Below are 14,493 nucleotides of genomic sequence, written 5' to 3'. Positions count from 1 at the left end.
GGGCAGAGTAGGCGAGAGCGCCATGGCAGCGGAGATGGCATTCGCTATGCGCAAAGCCGAGGAGGAAGCGTGGTAGTGAACTCGAAGCTGCTTACATGTGATCAATGCATATGGAAGGTCACCCCTCGCGGTACATGGTTTCTCACAAACCACTGTTGATGTGTACTTGTCACACTGTCGTCATGTATGTACAAATGTCTTGTTCCCATCCAACGTCAGTCTCGTCATGCTTTCGTATGGGCCCCGTCTTAACTGCTGATCCCGTGCTTTGTGTCATTGTCGTTTCGATGGATCGCCCCATCGTCTCTCCCTGTCAAATGCTAGCTCTGCCAGCAGTCGATTTGCTTCCTCGTACCTAGTCCTACTATCTGACATCTCATGCCTTGGGTGTGGTCCATAATCTAGCTCCATGTCCGCGTTGTCGGTCGACGGAGTCGTATGCAGAGTTGCAGACGTAAAAGGTGATGAAGGGAGCGCATTATCTCGGTAAGGCGTAGGATCTGTAGATGAAGCGATGGGCCAGGGTGTACTCCAAGCTTTCGTCTGAGACGACGAAGGCGGTCCCATGGCTGTCCGTATGGCATTACTAGGTGTTGAGTGGGTGTAAGAAGGATACTGATGAGCGTGAGGGGACGCGAACGCTGGAGTTTGCAAGATAGTCTGATCGGGTGTGTCCGCGGCGTCCGCGCTCAGTCCGCCATAGTGCAAGGAAGAAGTGTACGGCGTGTTGCGTGCTTTGTGCTGGAAGACTTGTGAGCTGAGGGTTATGTACGTGATACGGGCAGCTCACCAGACTGTGTAGAAGGGAATTCTGCGCTGAATACTCTTCTCCCCATTCTCTACGCATATCGTCTTCGTTCATCGGCTCAAAGTCTTCCGTATCCAGCTCTGCGACCTTCTTCGCAACGTTCATCTTGCTGTGTCCAATAGCCGGGCGCCAAGGCGAGCTCGAAGGTGAGTAATGGCGTATGGGGGACGACGACATGGCGATACGAGATGATTCGGCCTGAGGACCGCTGGAGAATGGCCATCGAGGAAGGGGAGATTGATCGACTGTCGGTGGATGAGATCCAGTCGGAAGAGAAGAGGAGGAGGATATCTCAGGCTGAGATCTTGATTCACCTAGGCTTGGTCGAAGAGGGTACGGTTGTTGACCTATGAATGGATAGCCAGAGGCAGATGAATGCTGAGGAGCATTTTGCCTTTCCCATTGTCTTGTCCTCCTCTTCTCCTTGAAGCGAGGATACAAGACTGACCCTTCGCTATCTGAGAAATGGTGATCTGAATCATGTTCCACTCCATCCGAGGGAATATTTCCAAAGTAATCTCGTTTCCGGCGCCTCTTTAGTAAGACGTCCAAAGGAGATGTGATCTCAGTATCGGGCGAAGGAGATCTAGGTCGCTTGCGCATAGCTGCAAGCATCTTGCAAGTCTATGGATTCGAGTCGTGTGCTCTCGTATGAACGCTTGAAAGCTTGATCAAACAATCCAAATCCAGTTTCAGGGTTTGAGGTGGCGTGGTGGATCGGAGGCGTGTGATGAGGTAGGTCGAGTCAATCGGATGGACTGCGACCAGAGCTCATGAGCGTGAGCAAATCTGGCACATAGTAACAATGCGCGAAGTACTCTTTTGAGTGCCGAAAATCCTGCAGGCTGTCCTCCCTGGGTGCTCTCAATGTCGAATCTGCAGAACAGTATTGTAGAGCCAAGATGAGCAAGCCAATCCAAACAGCAGCTCGTGCGATCGGACATTTTTACGTAAATGGCACGTGGAATAAGCTCTTTTGGGCGGTCGGATATTATGTTCACCCAGGAGATTGAGGCGTGACAATAGCAAATCGCCAGGTGCTCACGGGGCCAGCTCAATGGGGCCCAGCTCACAGGTCCCATGATCTCAGAACAGAAGCTCTCACCCGTTCTGACTGTGCCGGGGATGTCATATAGCTTCACAAGCTTTTGGAAGGATCATGGCCAGTGAAGAAGTCACGTGATCTCTCCTCAAAAGTTGTAATTATGATCCTCTCCATCTTCTTTTTTTTGGTGAACCAGACTGTATCGTGTCATCTAAGAGCCCTTTGGTGGATTTCTTGGACAACATGACCGCGCCAGTGGCTGCCGATGGTGCTGCTGCGGGCAATTTCACCAGCAACGCAGACTATATCGCTTTCGACTCGCCTTCGCCTTCACTTGCTGGACCATCTCGGCCGGCATCTCGATCCAGTTCTCCGAGACTTACTTCTGCCGACCCGAAGAGCAAGAAGAGAAAGGCTGGGGCAGAGGATACATCTAGCTCTACTCCATCGTCGAAGCAGAAAGATAAAAGAGGCAAGAAGAAGGACAACTCAGAGAGCGCCAAGAAAGACAAGGGGAAAGGGAAAGCCAACGATTCAAATGGAGTCTCTCGCGAACCGCCTACGGGACCTAGGAATCTGAAAGAGGAACGAAGAGCAGCTGAGAGAGGCTGTCCATGGGTCACATTGGTTGACTGGGAAAATTGTAACGATCCAGCGGAAATGTCAGTCGGGAAGTCTCCGATACGAACTCAGCTTACCCTTCCCCAGACTCAATAGCGAGATTCAGGCATTTTACCAATACATGTCTCCCACTCGTGTGGAGTATGAGGTCCGACTCTGCATCATCGAGCTTATATCCCGGACAGTCAAAAGGACCTGGCCGGAAGCGGAAGTACATCCGTTTGGATCGTGGCAGACCCAGCTGTATCTTCCCTCAGGGTGAGTCGACCTCAATCTTATCCGGAGCCAAGCAATCAGGCCCCCGCTGCAGCTGCTGACTGAGTGCCCAGTGATATTGACCTCGTCGTCACAACCAACCGCCTCACTGTGTCCAACAAAGCAAAGCTACTCGCTGAGCTTGCTCGAGCGATGCGAATGGCTTATTTGACGGATGTCGTTGCCATCATCTCCAAAGCCCGCGTCCCGATTATCAAATTTGTTACCACCCAAGGTATGCAAGCCGCGATCGTATTTTGGGGAAGCTCACTGAACCGTACATCAGGGAGCTTGAACGTTGATATCTCCCTCAACCAGACAAACGGTATCAATGCAGGAATGATCATCAACAAGTATCTTGAGATCTTACCCGGGGCACGACAACTCATCGTTGTTGTCAAAGCTTTTCTGAGCCAACGATCAATGAACGAAGTATACACTGGAGGTCTGGGTAGTTATTCAGTCATCTGTCTAGTGATCAGCTTTCTCCAAGTGAGTCAAGCGAGCCTTTGAGATCCATCACTGAATTATACACAGGTACACCCCAAGCTCAGACGATCGGAAATTGACCCCGAAAAGAATCTTGGCACGCTATTGATTGAATTCTTCGAACTCTACGGACGTAACTTCAACTACGAAGACGTGGGACTGTCAATTCGCCGGGGTGGATTTTACTACTCGAAACAGTCGAGGGGATGGTACAAGGCACAACAACCATTCACTTTGAGCATCGAAGATCCTCAGGACAAGGGTACGTTTGATCAGTATTTCGTCATCAAACTTTACGCTGATATGCGCTTGAACTGCAGATAACAACATCTCCGTCGGATCTTACGGCATTAGACAAGTCAGAGCAACATTGGCAGGTGCTTTTGAGATGCTTCAGGCCAAGCTGTTTGAACGAGCGGAGAACATGTATTCTAGGGAGAATGGTGCAGGTCTCAGGAAGAGTGAACCAGAGGACATGAGCATACTCTCGGGCATCATGGGCGTCACGAAAGAGGTAAATACGTCCTCACCCGCAATGTGACCCCTCACTCATATCTTTCAGACTCTGAAACACCGTCACGAGCTGCTCAGGCTGCACGAGGAAGGCCAACTTCAACGGATGCTGGAGATCCCGATCAATTCCGATCCGATGGAATTCCTGTCAGGATATCAGCAACACGTCCCCATGCCCTCTCCACCTCCAGAAACCTTGAGACCACGAGCGGCTCATGTGCGGGATAATCGCAACCTTCAAGCTATCATTGTGAATGATGACGAGATAGATATCGACGACATGGATTCCGACTCGGCTGTTGGCGATGCTCTTGACGGGGCCAAGATCAAAGAGAGAGCGGTTGATATCAATGTCGAAGTTGTCGCCGATGATACAAGTCCGATAAAGCGCACGGATCGATTCGCCAGTGTGTCGGACGATTTGGATGGAGCGCCTGTGCTTGCCGATACTGCAAAGGAGGATGAGGACGATGACTCGCGATACGCTCTTGGCAACACTTCACGCACCTCCGGCACTCTCGCGCAGGCAGATCGACCTGGGCCCGATGCCGATTCTGACAGCGACTCCATCGTTGCTATCGAGCCTCCGCCGACCTCGAAGAAAGCGAAAGCGGGGCGGGGGGCTAAGCGAGACTTTTGGAGTGCTAAGGGCAAGGTAGATATTATCTCGGATGATGACGGAAGTGCAGAGGCGTAGGAGTATTCAACGTTGACACAGATCGTGGGTCTCACGCAGGATGCAGGGCAAGCAGGAATGGCAGTCTCTATGGCTCTGCAAGATCTGCTAGATGCATTTGGCATAACCGGACGCATTTGCGGCTCCAAATCGAGCACTCTGATGTCAAATGAAAGATTAACGGCCCGAAGCTGCTTCGCATGGCACCGAAGGTCTTTGGATCGATCCTTCATTACATTCGGTTGACTGACAAATTATACGAACGGCAAAGCACCCTGAGCAATGGAAAGCACCGTAATCTCTTTGGCCGCGCCTGCTTACAAACTGCTGACTATACCGCCGACTGCGAAGCAACCATCTCGTCAGCGAAAAATACGGTCAAGCCGGGCGGTCGGAAGACTTACGGGTGTCAGTGAGTGTGTTGGTGTACAAGTAGATGGTAGAAGCGGTGCAGATCTTGGTGCCTATAGGAGACACAACAGGATCAGCGGGTGATCGCCTTGATGGGCGGGCGCTTCTAACTCACCTGATCCAGCGACTGTCTGACCAAGGGAAGGGCAGATACATTTTCCGGTAGAGGGTTGGAAAGCGACGCTTGGCATATTGCATGCAGTCAAGCAGGCGCCGATACCGCTCTGCGTGGAAGTGGTAGCTTGACCTCCTGAGACTTTATATCCTGAGAAGCAATCGGAGAACTCGTACGGCGTCGTAGTGAGGTCGAACTGGAAGATCCAGGTAAGAATAGACCTTTTCAACGAAGTGAGCGACCGCTTAGGAACTTACGTTGAAGTCTGAATCGTGACAGTAACCTTTGGCGGTGGTAGCGGTAATCAACTGAGAGGCGGGTTGACCAGTGGAAGAGCAGTAGCACTTGTTACCAAAGTAAGAGAAGTAGGAGTACTCCTTGAAATCGTAGACTCGGCAGTAGGCCTGGGTAAGGAAGGCTTCAGCATACGTTTCGACGTCAAGTCTCAGTCTCAGCGATGGCAGATACAAGAACGGGGATCACCACTCACCGAGCACCAGTATGGGCTGATAACCTTGCCGGGATTAGGTGAGGGCTCCAACAAGCCACTGGGAACGAAGAGCTGCCTGTCAGACGGCAAGCTACTGGTCTTGACACATCCTGCGTAAGTGCCGAAAGGGTGGAAGCCGTCCGCGAGGACCAGAGCAGGGAGAGCAACGAGAGACAGGACGGTGGCCTTGAACATTGTGAGGATTGGTCAGGTGGTTTCCGATGGTGGTATGTAGAATCTAGGATAGATACAGGAATATGTGGAGTGAGGGGGTGGGGGGCACGCTCTCTCCCCGGGTAATAAATAGCATTCTCTACTTCTTGGAAGCGAGTATGCAACTCCATGACTCCTTCTGACCTCCGGCTCCACTCGCAAAGTTGTGCGGGTCTACCTTTCCATGGCAACTTTTCCTTGCCCCGCCCCCTCGAGCTAATCAGATCTCATTTTTTGCATTCTGGGCCAGTCCCTTGGCTCCCATGGTGCCTCTTGCAGTCAAAGAGGGGAGAGGCTCCTCAGCAAGCCTGGGAGCTAGCGCAAACCCCTCATAAGACAATTATTACTCCTCAGTGGTCGACCCCTTCGTCCCGCCCCGCCGACACTTTTAATGACATTTTTTTTAGACTTTTCAAAATGATCGACCGAGGATTGTCTCAGTCACCGAATACTCAGAGTGGCAAGATGGGGAATTTAGAGTCTCGGGAACAATATGCATGGCATGGCGCCATACAGGTCCTTATGGACACGGGACCATGGCCTCGATATCAGAATACGCCGTGGCGTTGAGTTGCAGGTGGTCATATCACTCTGAATGAGCGGATCATTCTATCCAGCCAATAGTCCCTCGGGTGTGGTGGCGCCTAGACATCTTCCCGATACGCGATACTGATATGTCATCGACCCACCTTTGCGGTATGGCGCTGTCCGTGGACCGGCGCTTTCCACATGGATGAGTCTCCCTCTGCGATAGGTGGTCTCGAGGGATTCAATGTCACCAGTATTTAGGACGCTTCGAGATGCCACACGGCGGATCGCACACAGTCTCGCACGGGTTCAGATTAGCGTTTCTCCATGTTCCATCCAGAAGTACAAGTGGAATAGGCTGCCAGATGGCCTCACGAGAAACCTAAATACTCCGCTAGTAACGAGGCGCATCTGACCACCTTTTGCGCCTAGTAAAGAGCTTATTCGCTTAAATCTGACAACTTCCCGCTTATGACGTCGCGGTCCATCTTTGCGGCGAGATCCGAATAGCAATCAAGAATCAGGGAGACCAATACGCGCACCGTTCTCATAATTGTCCACGAACCACTTGACAGATGCACTCAGTGCTGAGTCGTCAGAACCAACTCTGAACGTCTCGATACTCACCATCGTCGAAGGGCGTGAAGCTGAAATCGAGTCCAGATGCCCTCATGCAATTCATCAGCTTGTCATTGCTCGCTGGCTTGCGATACTGTCCATCGGATTTTGTTGTGTCGTACTGAACAGAACCCATTCAGATCTGCAAACATGGGCCGCAGGCGAGACATGTCGCGCTCACTGTGTATTCGCCTTTGTATCCTACGTGTTTCACGATGGCATCTCCCACCCCCTTGATGGAGATCTCGTCCGTCTCGGGGACTATCACAGCTCGGGTCTGAGCTAATTTTCTCATGTGTGAGCGTCTGACCTACCTGATAAGATAATCGGGTCTATCTCCTCGTAATATCTCAAGGTCCAAATGATCAGCTTGGCGAGATCCCTCGAATAGATGAACTGTCTGAGCGGTTTGCCAGTTCCTGCGATGACAAAAGGTTTGTTCTCTTCTACGATCACAGTAAGCCACGGCTGCGCGACCAGGCGATCGAGTCTTGCGGTAGGCGTGTAGATGGACTGATGTGCACAATCAAGCACTCACTCTCTGCTTTGTAACACCGATGGATCAAGCTAGGGATGACATGTGCCTGTTCAAGATCCTAGTGACTCCAATGTCAGTCAGCCCGCTCGCCGATCATATCTGACTGACATAATTGTCACCGGGGCCAAAGACATCTGGGACATCGAGTGAGCTGGATTCATATGTCGAGCGCGGATGGCAAAAACTCACTGGTGGGAATGACACTTGTGAACATATCACCATACTGCTCATGGTATGCGCTGCTCAGGAGTCAGTGGCCATCTCGCCCCGCCCACCTCTCTCTCAACCCACTGATTCTGGATATCCACCAGCCGCTTACCATGGGCGTAGCCGAAGTTGGACTGATGAGGTGGTCCTAAATGGATACTCGATTCGCGAAGAGGGTATTCAACCTGGATTTGTGATCAGCCGGAGAACCTCGCAAGGGGGCTTATAGTGGACGGGGATCGGCCAACCTTGTCTGGAAATACACAAGTTGACAAACAAGATATGAGCTTTTGAACCTGCTCAGGGCAAAGGTCGGTCAGTCTTTTCGCTACAATGTCGAGGACGACAATCCGAGAGCGGACAGACCTTGAAATCATGGCTATTCTGTAGGACACTATCGTTGATAAGGAGATTGTCTCGAAGGAATGTGAGCTTCCTAGACATGTTGGCGAAGAGTCCTCCGACTAGAGCGGGAGGACCAAGCATCAGCTCAGTCGCGAGACCCAGCGTAGAAGCTCTCTCTCACCAAGCGCAGCGAGATGAATGACATGGGTCGGACGATACTTTTCGAATAGCTTCGTAGTAGCGTTGAAGTCTCTACATTTGGCTTCGTCAGCAAATACGAGCGACTACAATGTCAAGAATCTGGAAACAAGGTCTAGATGCCGCGCGGATCACTCTGCTCACCTCAGATCGCATTCCTTACTCGAGAGGAAGATCCATTCTTCGTCAGGTCTTTGGCCAAATGTGGACCCCTCGGGCTCTGTAGATATCACATGGCGTATGGCTGATCCGACCAAGCCCGACCCTGCTCGGACCGTCGATTCAGTCTTGAGTGCTGTCGCAGAGGTAAGAATGAATAACTAACCGCCGGTGACAAGGACGACTTTTTGAGCGTTTTGCGGTTAGTCACCATTTGAAGCAGTAATAGTCCGTTGTCGCTTACCTGATTTGACCATTTGAACCGTCAAGCACGATCGCTCCGATCAGGACAGCCCAAATGTCTCAAGTGCGCTTCGTCATGCTCAAATGTACTTCAATCGCTGATGCTCAATACTACTACAGAATAAGAAATGGAGGTGAGATCGACACGACTTCGCCGGGTAACGGACATTTAAAAAATCGGGACTGGCACCGCGCTCGCTCCATCTTCAATGTAATGCCTACATGCCCTCAGGATGAGATACAACAACACCAGCGTCTAGCACTCTCACAGCGGCCCTATCTTGACTCTCTACACCATTATAATCCAACGCTCGCTCATCCCACGTTCCATCCCAGAATTCAGGCGGGACGTCTCCCAAGTCATCGAATACCTCGGCGTACAAGTCATCTGAGCCGGGCACTATACCGTCATCCACGTCGCCGCTGATACCCTGAGCGGCTTTAGTCGCATTTAAAGGTACTTGATCGCGTCCATCGCCCTCTTCGTCCTCTTCTACATCTTCGTCATCTATCTGCTCGGATCTCCGTTTTCGGTTCTTGCTCTTCTTTTGTGTCTGCAGCAACCGATAGCTCTCCGGCAAGGCGTGTATCCCACTGGGTGTGATGACATAATCTACTGTACTGGGCGGAGCGAATGGCGAAAAGACCACATGGAATCTCCTGATCAAGGTCGGTTTGACAGCATCTACATCGACCATCAAGCCCATATCGTGTGCATCCAGAGCTAGTGCGGAGCCACTCTGTTGAGACACTGCGAGGGTCTCTTGTTTCCGCACCATCTGCTCTCGAAGCTTCTTCCTCGAAATGGGCTGAAGGTCCTCCTGATTCAGCAATCGTCGTCGGCCCGTCCGTGACATCATGATTCGGACATTGACAGCATTGGCCCATACTATGCCCAGACTGGCTTCCTTGAGTAACGTGTCACTCTGCCCAGAGAACCATCGGGCCTGGGTAGCGTAGAGCATAGGCGGTTCAGGATAGTCGGAATAATATTGAGATAATTGGGAAGATTTTTGAGATCCATTCGCGAGAGAGCTGGGCAGCGGTGGGGGTCGAGCAAAAACGTCCGAGACCTGGTTGACGACTGCTATGGCTAATTTGAATTGCGCAGCAAGGGCTTTGAGCTTGTCCGATATAGAGCATAGATGTCGAGAACGAAGTGTAAGACCAGCCGTACTGTTCTGACCATACGTATCGGATCCTCTGACCAGCGCAGTCAACGAGTCAATGATGAGGAGTCGGATCGGTGTATGCGAGCTAGGTCGGGTAGCGCTCGTGGCGGTATCGCCAGGACGCTGATCTGTCGAGGCTGAATGGTTGATTGTCGACCTCGACTCCAGCATCATAGGCACTTTGTATGATAGAGCATGCTCGAGCGATTCTACATCGTTCACCTGACAAGTAAGAACATTGTCAAGTAAGGATTTCACATTGGGGCGATCCCTGTTGTCATTGCTCTTCGCTAGCGTCGTCTTTGCCAACTGTACCAGTCGATCTGTCGAGATCTCCCTCTCTGAAGCAAGCAGTAAGACACCTCCAGGCCGAGTAGTGCAGGCCGACAGCTGAGCCGTGATGGCTAATGAGAGCGTCAAGTGAGATTTCCCAGCGGCACTGCAGGACCAGGCATCAGTCGTGGCCTCACGATGGCTGTTCATTGATATCCCACCTCTCTCCAGTAATTTCTGTGATGGTCCCTATTCTCAAACCACCACCTAGAGCCAGATCAAACTCCGCATCTCCAGTCCCGACCCAATCACCTTGACCCCACGTCAGAACAAGAGAATCCGGATTCTCTAAGCCTTCCTGCTCGTTTCGGCCATCTCTCAATGACCTCGAAGGTCCCGCTTCCTCACTTCCATATCTCACAAGCCCAAATCGCGCCTCAGCATCCAGCAATTCATCGAGTCTCCCAGTGACCGGCGATATACCTCGGCTAACGGCATCCACTAGCGCATGCACCGCTTCAAGCTTGTGGAATTTGAGCTTCCGATTGAGCTCTGCAGGCGATGGCGTGAGTATATCCGTTGCGGTAGACAATCCAGCTAGCATAGGTCGTCAATTTCCTCCCAAGACCTCAAACAACCTATGCGGACTCGAAGGGAAGTCTATCGATCTCACCTCGTGTACATGCCGCTAGCTGATGAGGCGTCAAGCCGACAGAGTCCAATGGAAACGCGGCGAAGGACATAGAGGGCGAGACGGGAAGTGATCTACTACCGTGGCCATGATATGCGTCCTTTCCTCAACGTCTGGTCCATTGCCAACAGATGAAAGGAGACAGTGTCCTCAACATGACACAACTTCGACGCGACTGGTTTCGGAGACTTTGCTTCCGGTGATTATTTTTCCGGTTGAACAGACTTTCATTTCTTTTGCTTTATTCCTACTGTATCTATGCGACTACTGCTGCTACTCTTCCTCCTCCTTCACAACCTGCGCCGCTGGCAGTCTAGACTCGTTGTCATTCTCCTTGTTATATTGGGAGTAGGATCGTGATAGAAAAGGTTCGATTGTGGGTGGTGTTGTAGAGGGTATATTTGGACTAGATGGTATGTACAATGATGGGTGATCGAATGGAGTGACCAGAAACACAGAACTCTATTGGGTTGGGACAAGGCTGTTGAAACCTCTTATTTCTTTCCGGGAAGGACACTCGCGCACTTAGGCAGTGACGAGGCTGGATCGAGCCCATCGAGCGGCAGCGACCAAGTTGGAGAGGGACTCCTCGGTCTCCTTCCAGCCTCGGGTCTTGAGACCACAGTCAGGGTTGACGACTGAAAGTACTATTAGCTGTTGTCTACAGCTCGAGGCCAAATGGAGCTAGCTCACTCAGGTTATCGGCAGGCAAAACCTTGGCCATGGCCTCAAGTCGGTCCTTGATCTCCTGCTCACCAGGAACACGCTACAGACGATGTCAGAACTGTATCTTCGGGCCTGATGAGCAACTTACAGGAGAGTGAATGTCGTAGACACCAGGTCCGATCTCGTTGGAGTAGCCGTACGACTTGAAGACGTCGAGAAGCTTGAGGTCGGCCTTGGAAGCCTCGATGGAGATGACTGCCAGCATTCAGCAACGAAGCCCTGCAGGCGTGAAGTGTTGACTCACCATCGGCATCCAATCGCTGGATGGAGGGGAAAATGTCTCCAAAGTCAGAGTAGCAGAAGTGGGAGTGGACCTGAGTGTCGTCTCCGACTCCAGAGGTGGAGAGACGGAAAGAGTCGACTGCCCAGGTGAGGTAGTTGTCCCAGTCGGCCTTTCGCAGGGGGAGACCCTCTCGGATGGCAGGCTCATCGACTTGAATGGCCTTGATACCGGCGTTGGCAAGGTCAACGACTTCGTCTCGGAGGGCGAGAGCGAGCTGTTTGGATTGAACCTCCTTGGAGACATCCGCACGGGGGAAAGACCAGTTGAGGATCTGCAGAACGTCAGTATTTTCTTTCGATTGATCTGCACTCGAGCTCACGGTGACAGGTCCAGTCAACATTCCCTTCATGGGCTTGTCGGTGAGGCTCTGAGCGTAGGCGGACCATCGAACGGTCATAGGGGAGGGTCGGGAGACATCCGAGACGACGATAGGAGGTCGGACGTATCGGGAACCGTAAGATTGAACCCATCCAAGCTAGCCAAGGGTCAGCGCGCGCGTTAGATTGACGATGAGCTGGCTCACCTGAGTGAAGATGAATCCGTTGAGCTGTTCTCCAAAGTACTGGACCATGTCGTTTCGCTCGGGTTCACCGTGAACAAACAAGTCGAGGCCGACCTTGGTCTGGAAGTCGACAGCGTTCTGGATCTCGGCCTCCATAGCCTTTTCGTACCTGTTATGGAAGTTAGCAAGAATTCACGCCAAGCGTACTTTAAAGTCACTCACTCCTCCTTGGTGATCTCGCCCTTGGTGAACTTGGCACGGGCTTGTCGGATTTCCTTGGTCTGAGGGAAAGATCCGATGGTGGTGGTGGGGAACTTGGGCAAGTTGAGGTGCTTCTTCTGAGCCTCTCGTCGGGTAGCGAAAGGAGACTTTCGGGAAAGCATCTCCTCAGAGATCGAGGCGACTCGGTCTCGGACAGCAGAGTCCGAGCTTCGCTCGAATTCTCTTCGGGCGGCGATGTCCTTGGTGTTCTGCTCAAAGAGGGAAGACTCCTTTCCGTTGAGAGCTTGTGCAAGAGCGGCGACCTCTTCGCACTTCTCCTCGGCAAACGAGAGCCAGCTCAATTGCTCAGAAGTGAGCTTCTTCTCGACCTTGACGGAGATAGGGGTGTGGAGAAGGGAAGATGAGGTGGAAACGTTGACTCGCTCAGAGCTGAGCTCGGAGACAGCCTTTTCGGCGAGAGCCTTGGCGGCCTTGAGATCGGTCTTCCAGATGTTTCGTCCGGACACGAGACCGAGCTCAATGTTGATGTCGGTGGACTTGAGAGCAGCGAGGACTTCGTCGAGCTGCTTGGGCTCACGGTCCAAGTCGAGGTGGAGGGCGTAGATGGGCAAAGACTTCAGGTACTCGATGCTCTTGCCAACTCGGCCGTAGGAAGAGGTGATGGTGATCTTAGGAGCGACAGGTGCCAAGGCCTCGTAAACCTTCTTGTACTCGGATCCCCAAGCCTCGGCCTTGTCAAGGACAAGGATGGGCTCGTCAATCTGGACGTGCTCGACACCAGCTCCCTTGAGCTGAGAAAGGAGCTCCTTGTAGACTGGGAGGAGCTTGTCGAGCAAGGAGAGGGGCTCAAAGTCGGCGGGAGCCTCACGGGACTTGGCGACGAGGGAGAGGTAGGTGATGGGACCAAAGATGACGGGTCGAGTGATGATTCCGAGAGCCTTGGCCTCTTCGTATTCAGCGAGTTGCTGGTTTTGGTTGAGCTTGAACTCGGTGTTGGGGGCGTGAGGGACTTTGACAACGTGGTAGTTGGAGTCAAAGCTGGGTAGTTGTCAGCGGCGGGACAGAGACCCTTGGACCTGCTGTACTCACTACTTGCCCATTTCGCAAGCGACGACATCGACACCCTTGGCCTTGTCCTGTCGACCACGGCCCATGGCTGTGAAAGTCAGCGTTCAATCCGGCTCAACGAGAGACACCTCTCACCAAAGTAGGTGTCAAGACCGTTGAGCTGCTGAGAGGCATATCGCTCAGGGATGACGCCAAAGTTGTAAGAGTGGTCGAGGAGTTGGTCGTAGAGAGTGAACTCTCCGCTGTGAAAAACGTGTCAATGCGGAACGAGTATAAGCGAGGATCTGCCTCACCTTGGGATGATGTCCACACCGGCGTTCTTGATGGTCTCCCATCGCTCCTTCCTGACGCTCTTGGCAGTCTCCTGGAGCTGCTCGGCAGAAGCGTTTCCAGCCCAGTAGGACTCGATGATCTGACGTTACAGATGAGTACGGATCGAGATGCGGGAGTGCCGGCAACACTAGAATCGACGCACCTTCTTCATGGATCTACCCACGCCGATACGTGGGTATCCGAGGACGGCTGATTTGACCATTCTTGCTGTTTGAAAACGTATGGATGGTACTTTTGGGATGAGAGAGAAGGGGGAGAATGGAGAAGAGAACAAGATGGATGGACGTGGAATATATATTTATTATGGGGGGAGTTGGCGTTCACAACTTTTTTCTTTTTCCAACGCTGAGGTGATCGGAGAGCAGCGGCCCCCTTCGGATATGACGTGGCGCTTTGTTGCGATCTTATCACACACGTGACGATTGCTGGATGTGGCAGATACTACCGCTATTTCGACGAAGGCATCGCGGAGGAGGATTATATGGAATCTCAGGCGCTTGAAAGCACTTTCTTTTTGACTTCATGACGGCGTCCGTGCAGATCGCTTCTACAGACGGGTCACAGACAAAGCACTGGGGTTTCGCTTGCCTGCATCTTTTCATGACTGCTCTCCAACATGCTGGTCTAGCGAAGGTTGAATGCACGGACGAGGACGATGCCAAAGGCGTTACATGCCTTATTATATCTCTCTGTTCTCCTGAATACCCTTGTCGTCCATCGCTTGACGGATCACTGCTGGGCAGGTGTTGCC

The 14,493-nt window shown here is 52.2% G+C and overlaps 6 protein-coding genes across 6 annotated transcripts; 1 reads left to right on the top strand and 5 right to left on the bottom strand.

The window, feature by feature from the left end:
• Window positions 1-273: 273 nt before the first annotated feature.
• Window positions 274-1,423, bottom strand: BD324DRAFT_654044 (hypothetical protein; the record flags this gene model as incomplete). The annotated part of the gene is made up of 2 exons (XM_022018741.1): window positions 274-741; window positions 791-1,423. 2 exons carry the CDS (start codon window positions 1,421-1,423, stop codon window positions 274-276), a joined length of 1,101 nt encoding a protein of 366 aa, XP_021867908.1.
• A 673-nt stretch (window positions 1,424-2,096) lies between these two features.
• BD324DRAFT_584918 (hypothetical protein) lies at window positions 2,097-3,759 on the top strand (the record flags this gene model as incomplete). The annotated part of the gene is made up of 6 exons (XM_022013714.1): window positions 2,097-2,515; window positions 2,562-2,732; window positions 2,804-2,964; window positions 3,016-3,221; window positions 3,267-3,480; window positions 3,539-3,759. The coding sequence occupies 6 exons, from the start codon at window positions 2,097-2,099 to the stop codon at window positions 3,757-3,759; spliced, it is 1,392 nt and encodes a 463-aa protein (XP_021867907.1).
• A 965-nt stretch (window positions 3,760-4,724) lies between these two features.
• Window positions 4,725-6,029, bottom strand: BD324DRAFT_666434 (hypothetical protein; the record flags this gene model as incomplete). Its single annotated transcript, XM_022018917.1, has 5 exons — window positions 5,424-6,029; window positions 5,191-5,337; window positions 4,934-5,129; window positions 4,812-4,871; window positions 4,725-4,750 (listed from the first exon to the last, which is right to left on the bottom strand). The coding sequence occupies exons 1-5, from the start codon at window positions 5,616-5,618 to the stop codon at window positions 4,725-4,727; spliced, it is 624 nt and encodes a 207-aa protein (XP_021867906.1). The 5' UTR covers window positions 5,619-6,029.
• A 648-nt stretch (window positions 6,030-6,677) lies between these two features.
• BD324DRAFT_584859 (NAD dependent epimerase/dehydratase family-domain-containing protein) lies at window positions 6,678-8,363 on the bottom strand (the record flags this gene model as incomplete). Its single annotated transcript, XM_022013712.1, has 12 exons — window positions 6,678-6,751; window positions 6,792-6,903; window positions 6,964-7,043; window positions 7,097-7,228; window positions 7,321-7,378; window positions 7,429-7,454; window positions 7,510-7,559; window positions 7,612-7,712; window positions 7,776-7,823; window positions 7,894-7,991; window positions 8,054-8,124; window positions 8,215-8,363. Coding segments are annotated over 12 exons (999 nt in total), but the record flags the coding sequence as incomplete, so codon positions are not given.
• Window positions 8,364-8,659: 296 nt separating this feature from the next.
• BD324DRAFT_639429 (P-loop containing nucleoside triphosphate hydrolase protein) lies at window positions 8,660-10,880 on the bottom strand. The gene is made up of 2 exons (XM_022017230.1): window positions 10,139-10,880; window positions 8,660-10,083 (listed from the first exon to the last, which is right to left on the bottom strand). The coding sequence occupies exons 1-2, from the start codon at window positions 10,519-10,521 to the stop codon at window positions 8,691-8,693; spliced, it is 1,776 nt and encodes a 591-aa protein (XP_021867904.1). The 5' UTR covers window positions 10,522-10,880; the 3' UTR covers window positions 8,660-8,690.
• On the bottom strand, window positions 10,819-14,055 carry BD324DRAFT_639425 (putative 5-methyltetrahydropteroyltriglutamate-homocysteine S-methyltransferase). The gene is made up of 11 exons (XM_022017229.1): window positions 13,885-14,055; window positions 13,703-13,821; window positions 13,545-13,651; window positions 13,431-13,497; window positions 12,342-13,379; window positions 12,141-12,288; window positions 11,937-12,092; window positions 11,579-11,888; window positions 11,423-11,529; window positions 11,302-11,374; window positions 10,819-11,246 (listed from the first exon to the last, which is right to left on the bottom strand). The coding sequence occupies exons 1-11, from the start codon at window positions 13,942-13,944 to the stop codon at window positions 11,134-11,136; spliced, it is 2,298 nt and encodes a 765-aa protein (XP_021867903.1). The 5' UTR covers window positions 13,945-14,055; the 3' UTR covers window positions 10,819-11,133.
• Window positions 14,056-14,493: the final 438 nt, after the last annotated feature.

The sequence above is a fragment of the Kockovaella imperatae genome (genome assembly GCF_002102565.1).
Source record: "Kockovaella imperatae strain NRRL Y-17943 chromosome Unknown BD324scaffold_19, whole genome shotgun sequence".
NCBI lineage: Eukaryota > Fungi > Basidiomycota > Tremellomycetes > Tremellales > Cuniculitremaceae > Kockovaella > Kockovaella imperatae.
The sequence above is the reverse complement of the archived record's forward strand: the minus strand, read 5'-3'. Positions and strand labels throughout refer to the sequence as shown.

Excerpts from the sequence above, each read along its gene's own strand:
- BD324DRAFT_639425 (XM_022017229.1), bottom strand. The coding sequence starts at position 13,944 with ATGGTCAAATCAGCCGTCCTCGGATACCCACGTATCGGCGTGGGTAGA. Across the intron at positions 13,822-13,884 it reads TGGGTAGATCCATGAAGAAG|ATCATCGAGTCCTACTGGGC; the intron begins GTGCGTCGATTC and ends CTGTAACGTCAG. Across the intron at positions 12,093-12,140 it reads ACGGATTCATCTTCACTCAG|CTTGGATGGGTTCAATCTTA; the intron begins GTGAGCCAGCTC and ends ACCCTTGGCTAG.
- BD324DRAFT_639429 (XM_022017230.1), bottom strand. The coding sequence starts at position 10,521 with ATGCTAGCTGGATTGTCTACCGCAACGGATATACTCACGCCATCGCCT. Across the intron at positions 10,084-10,138 it reads ACAGAAATTACTGGAGAGAG|TGCCGCTGGGAAATCTCACT; the intron begins GTGGGATATCAA and ends CTGGTCCTGCAG.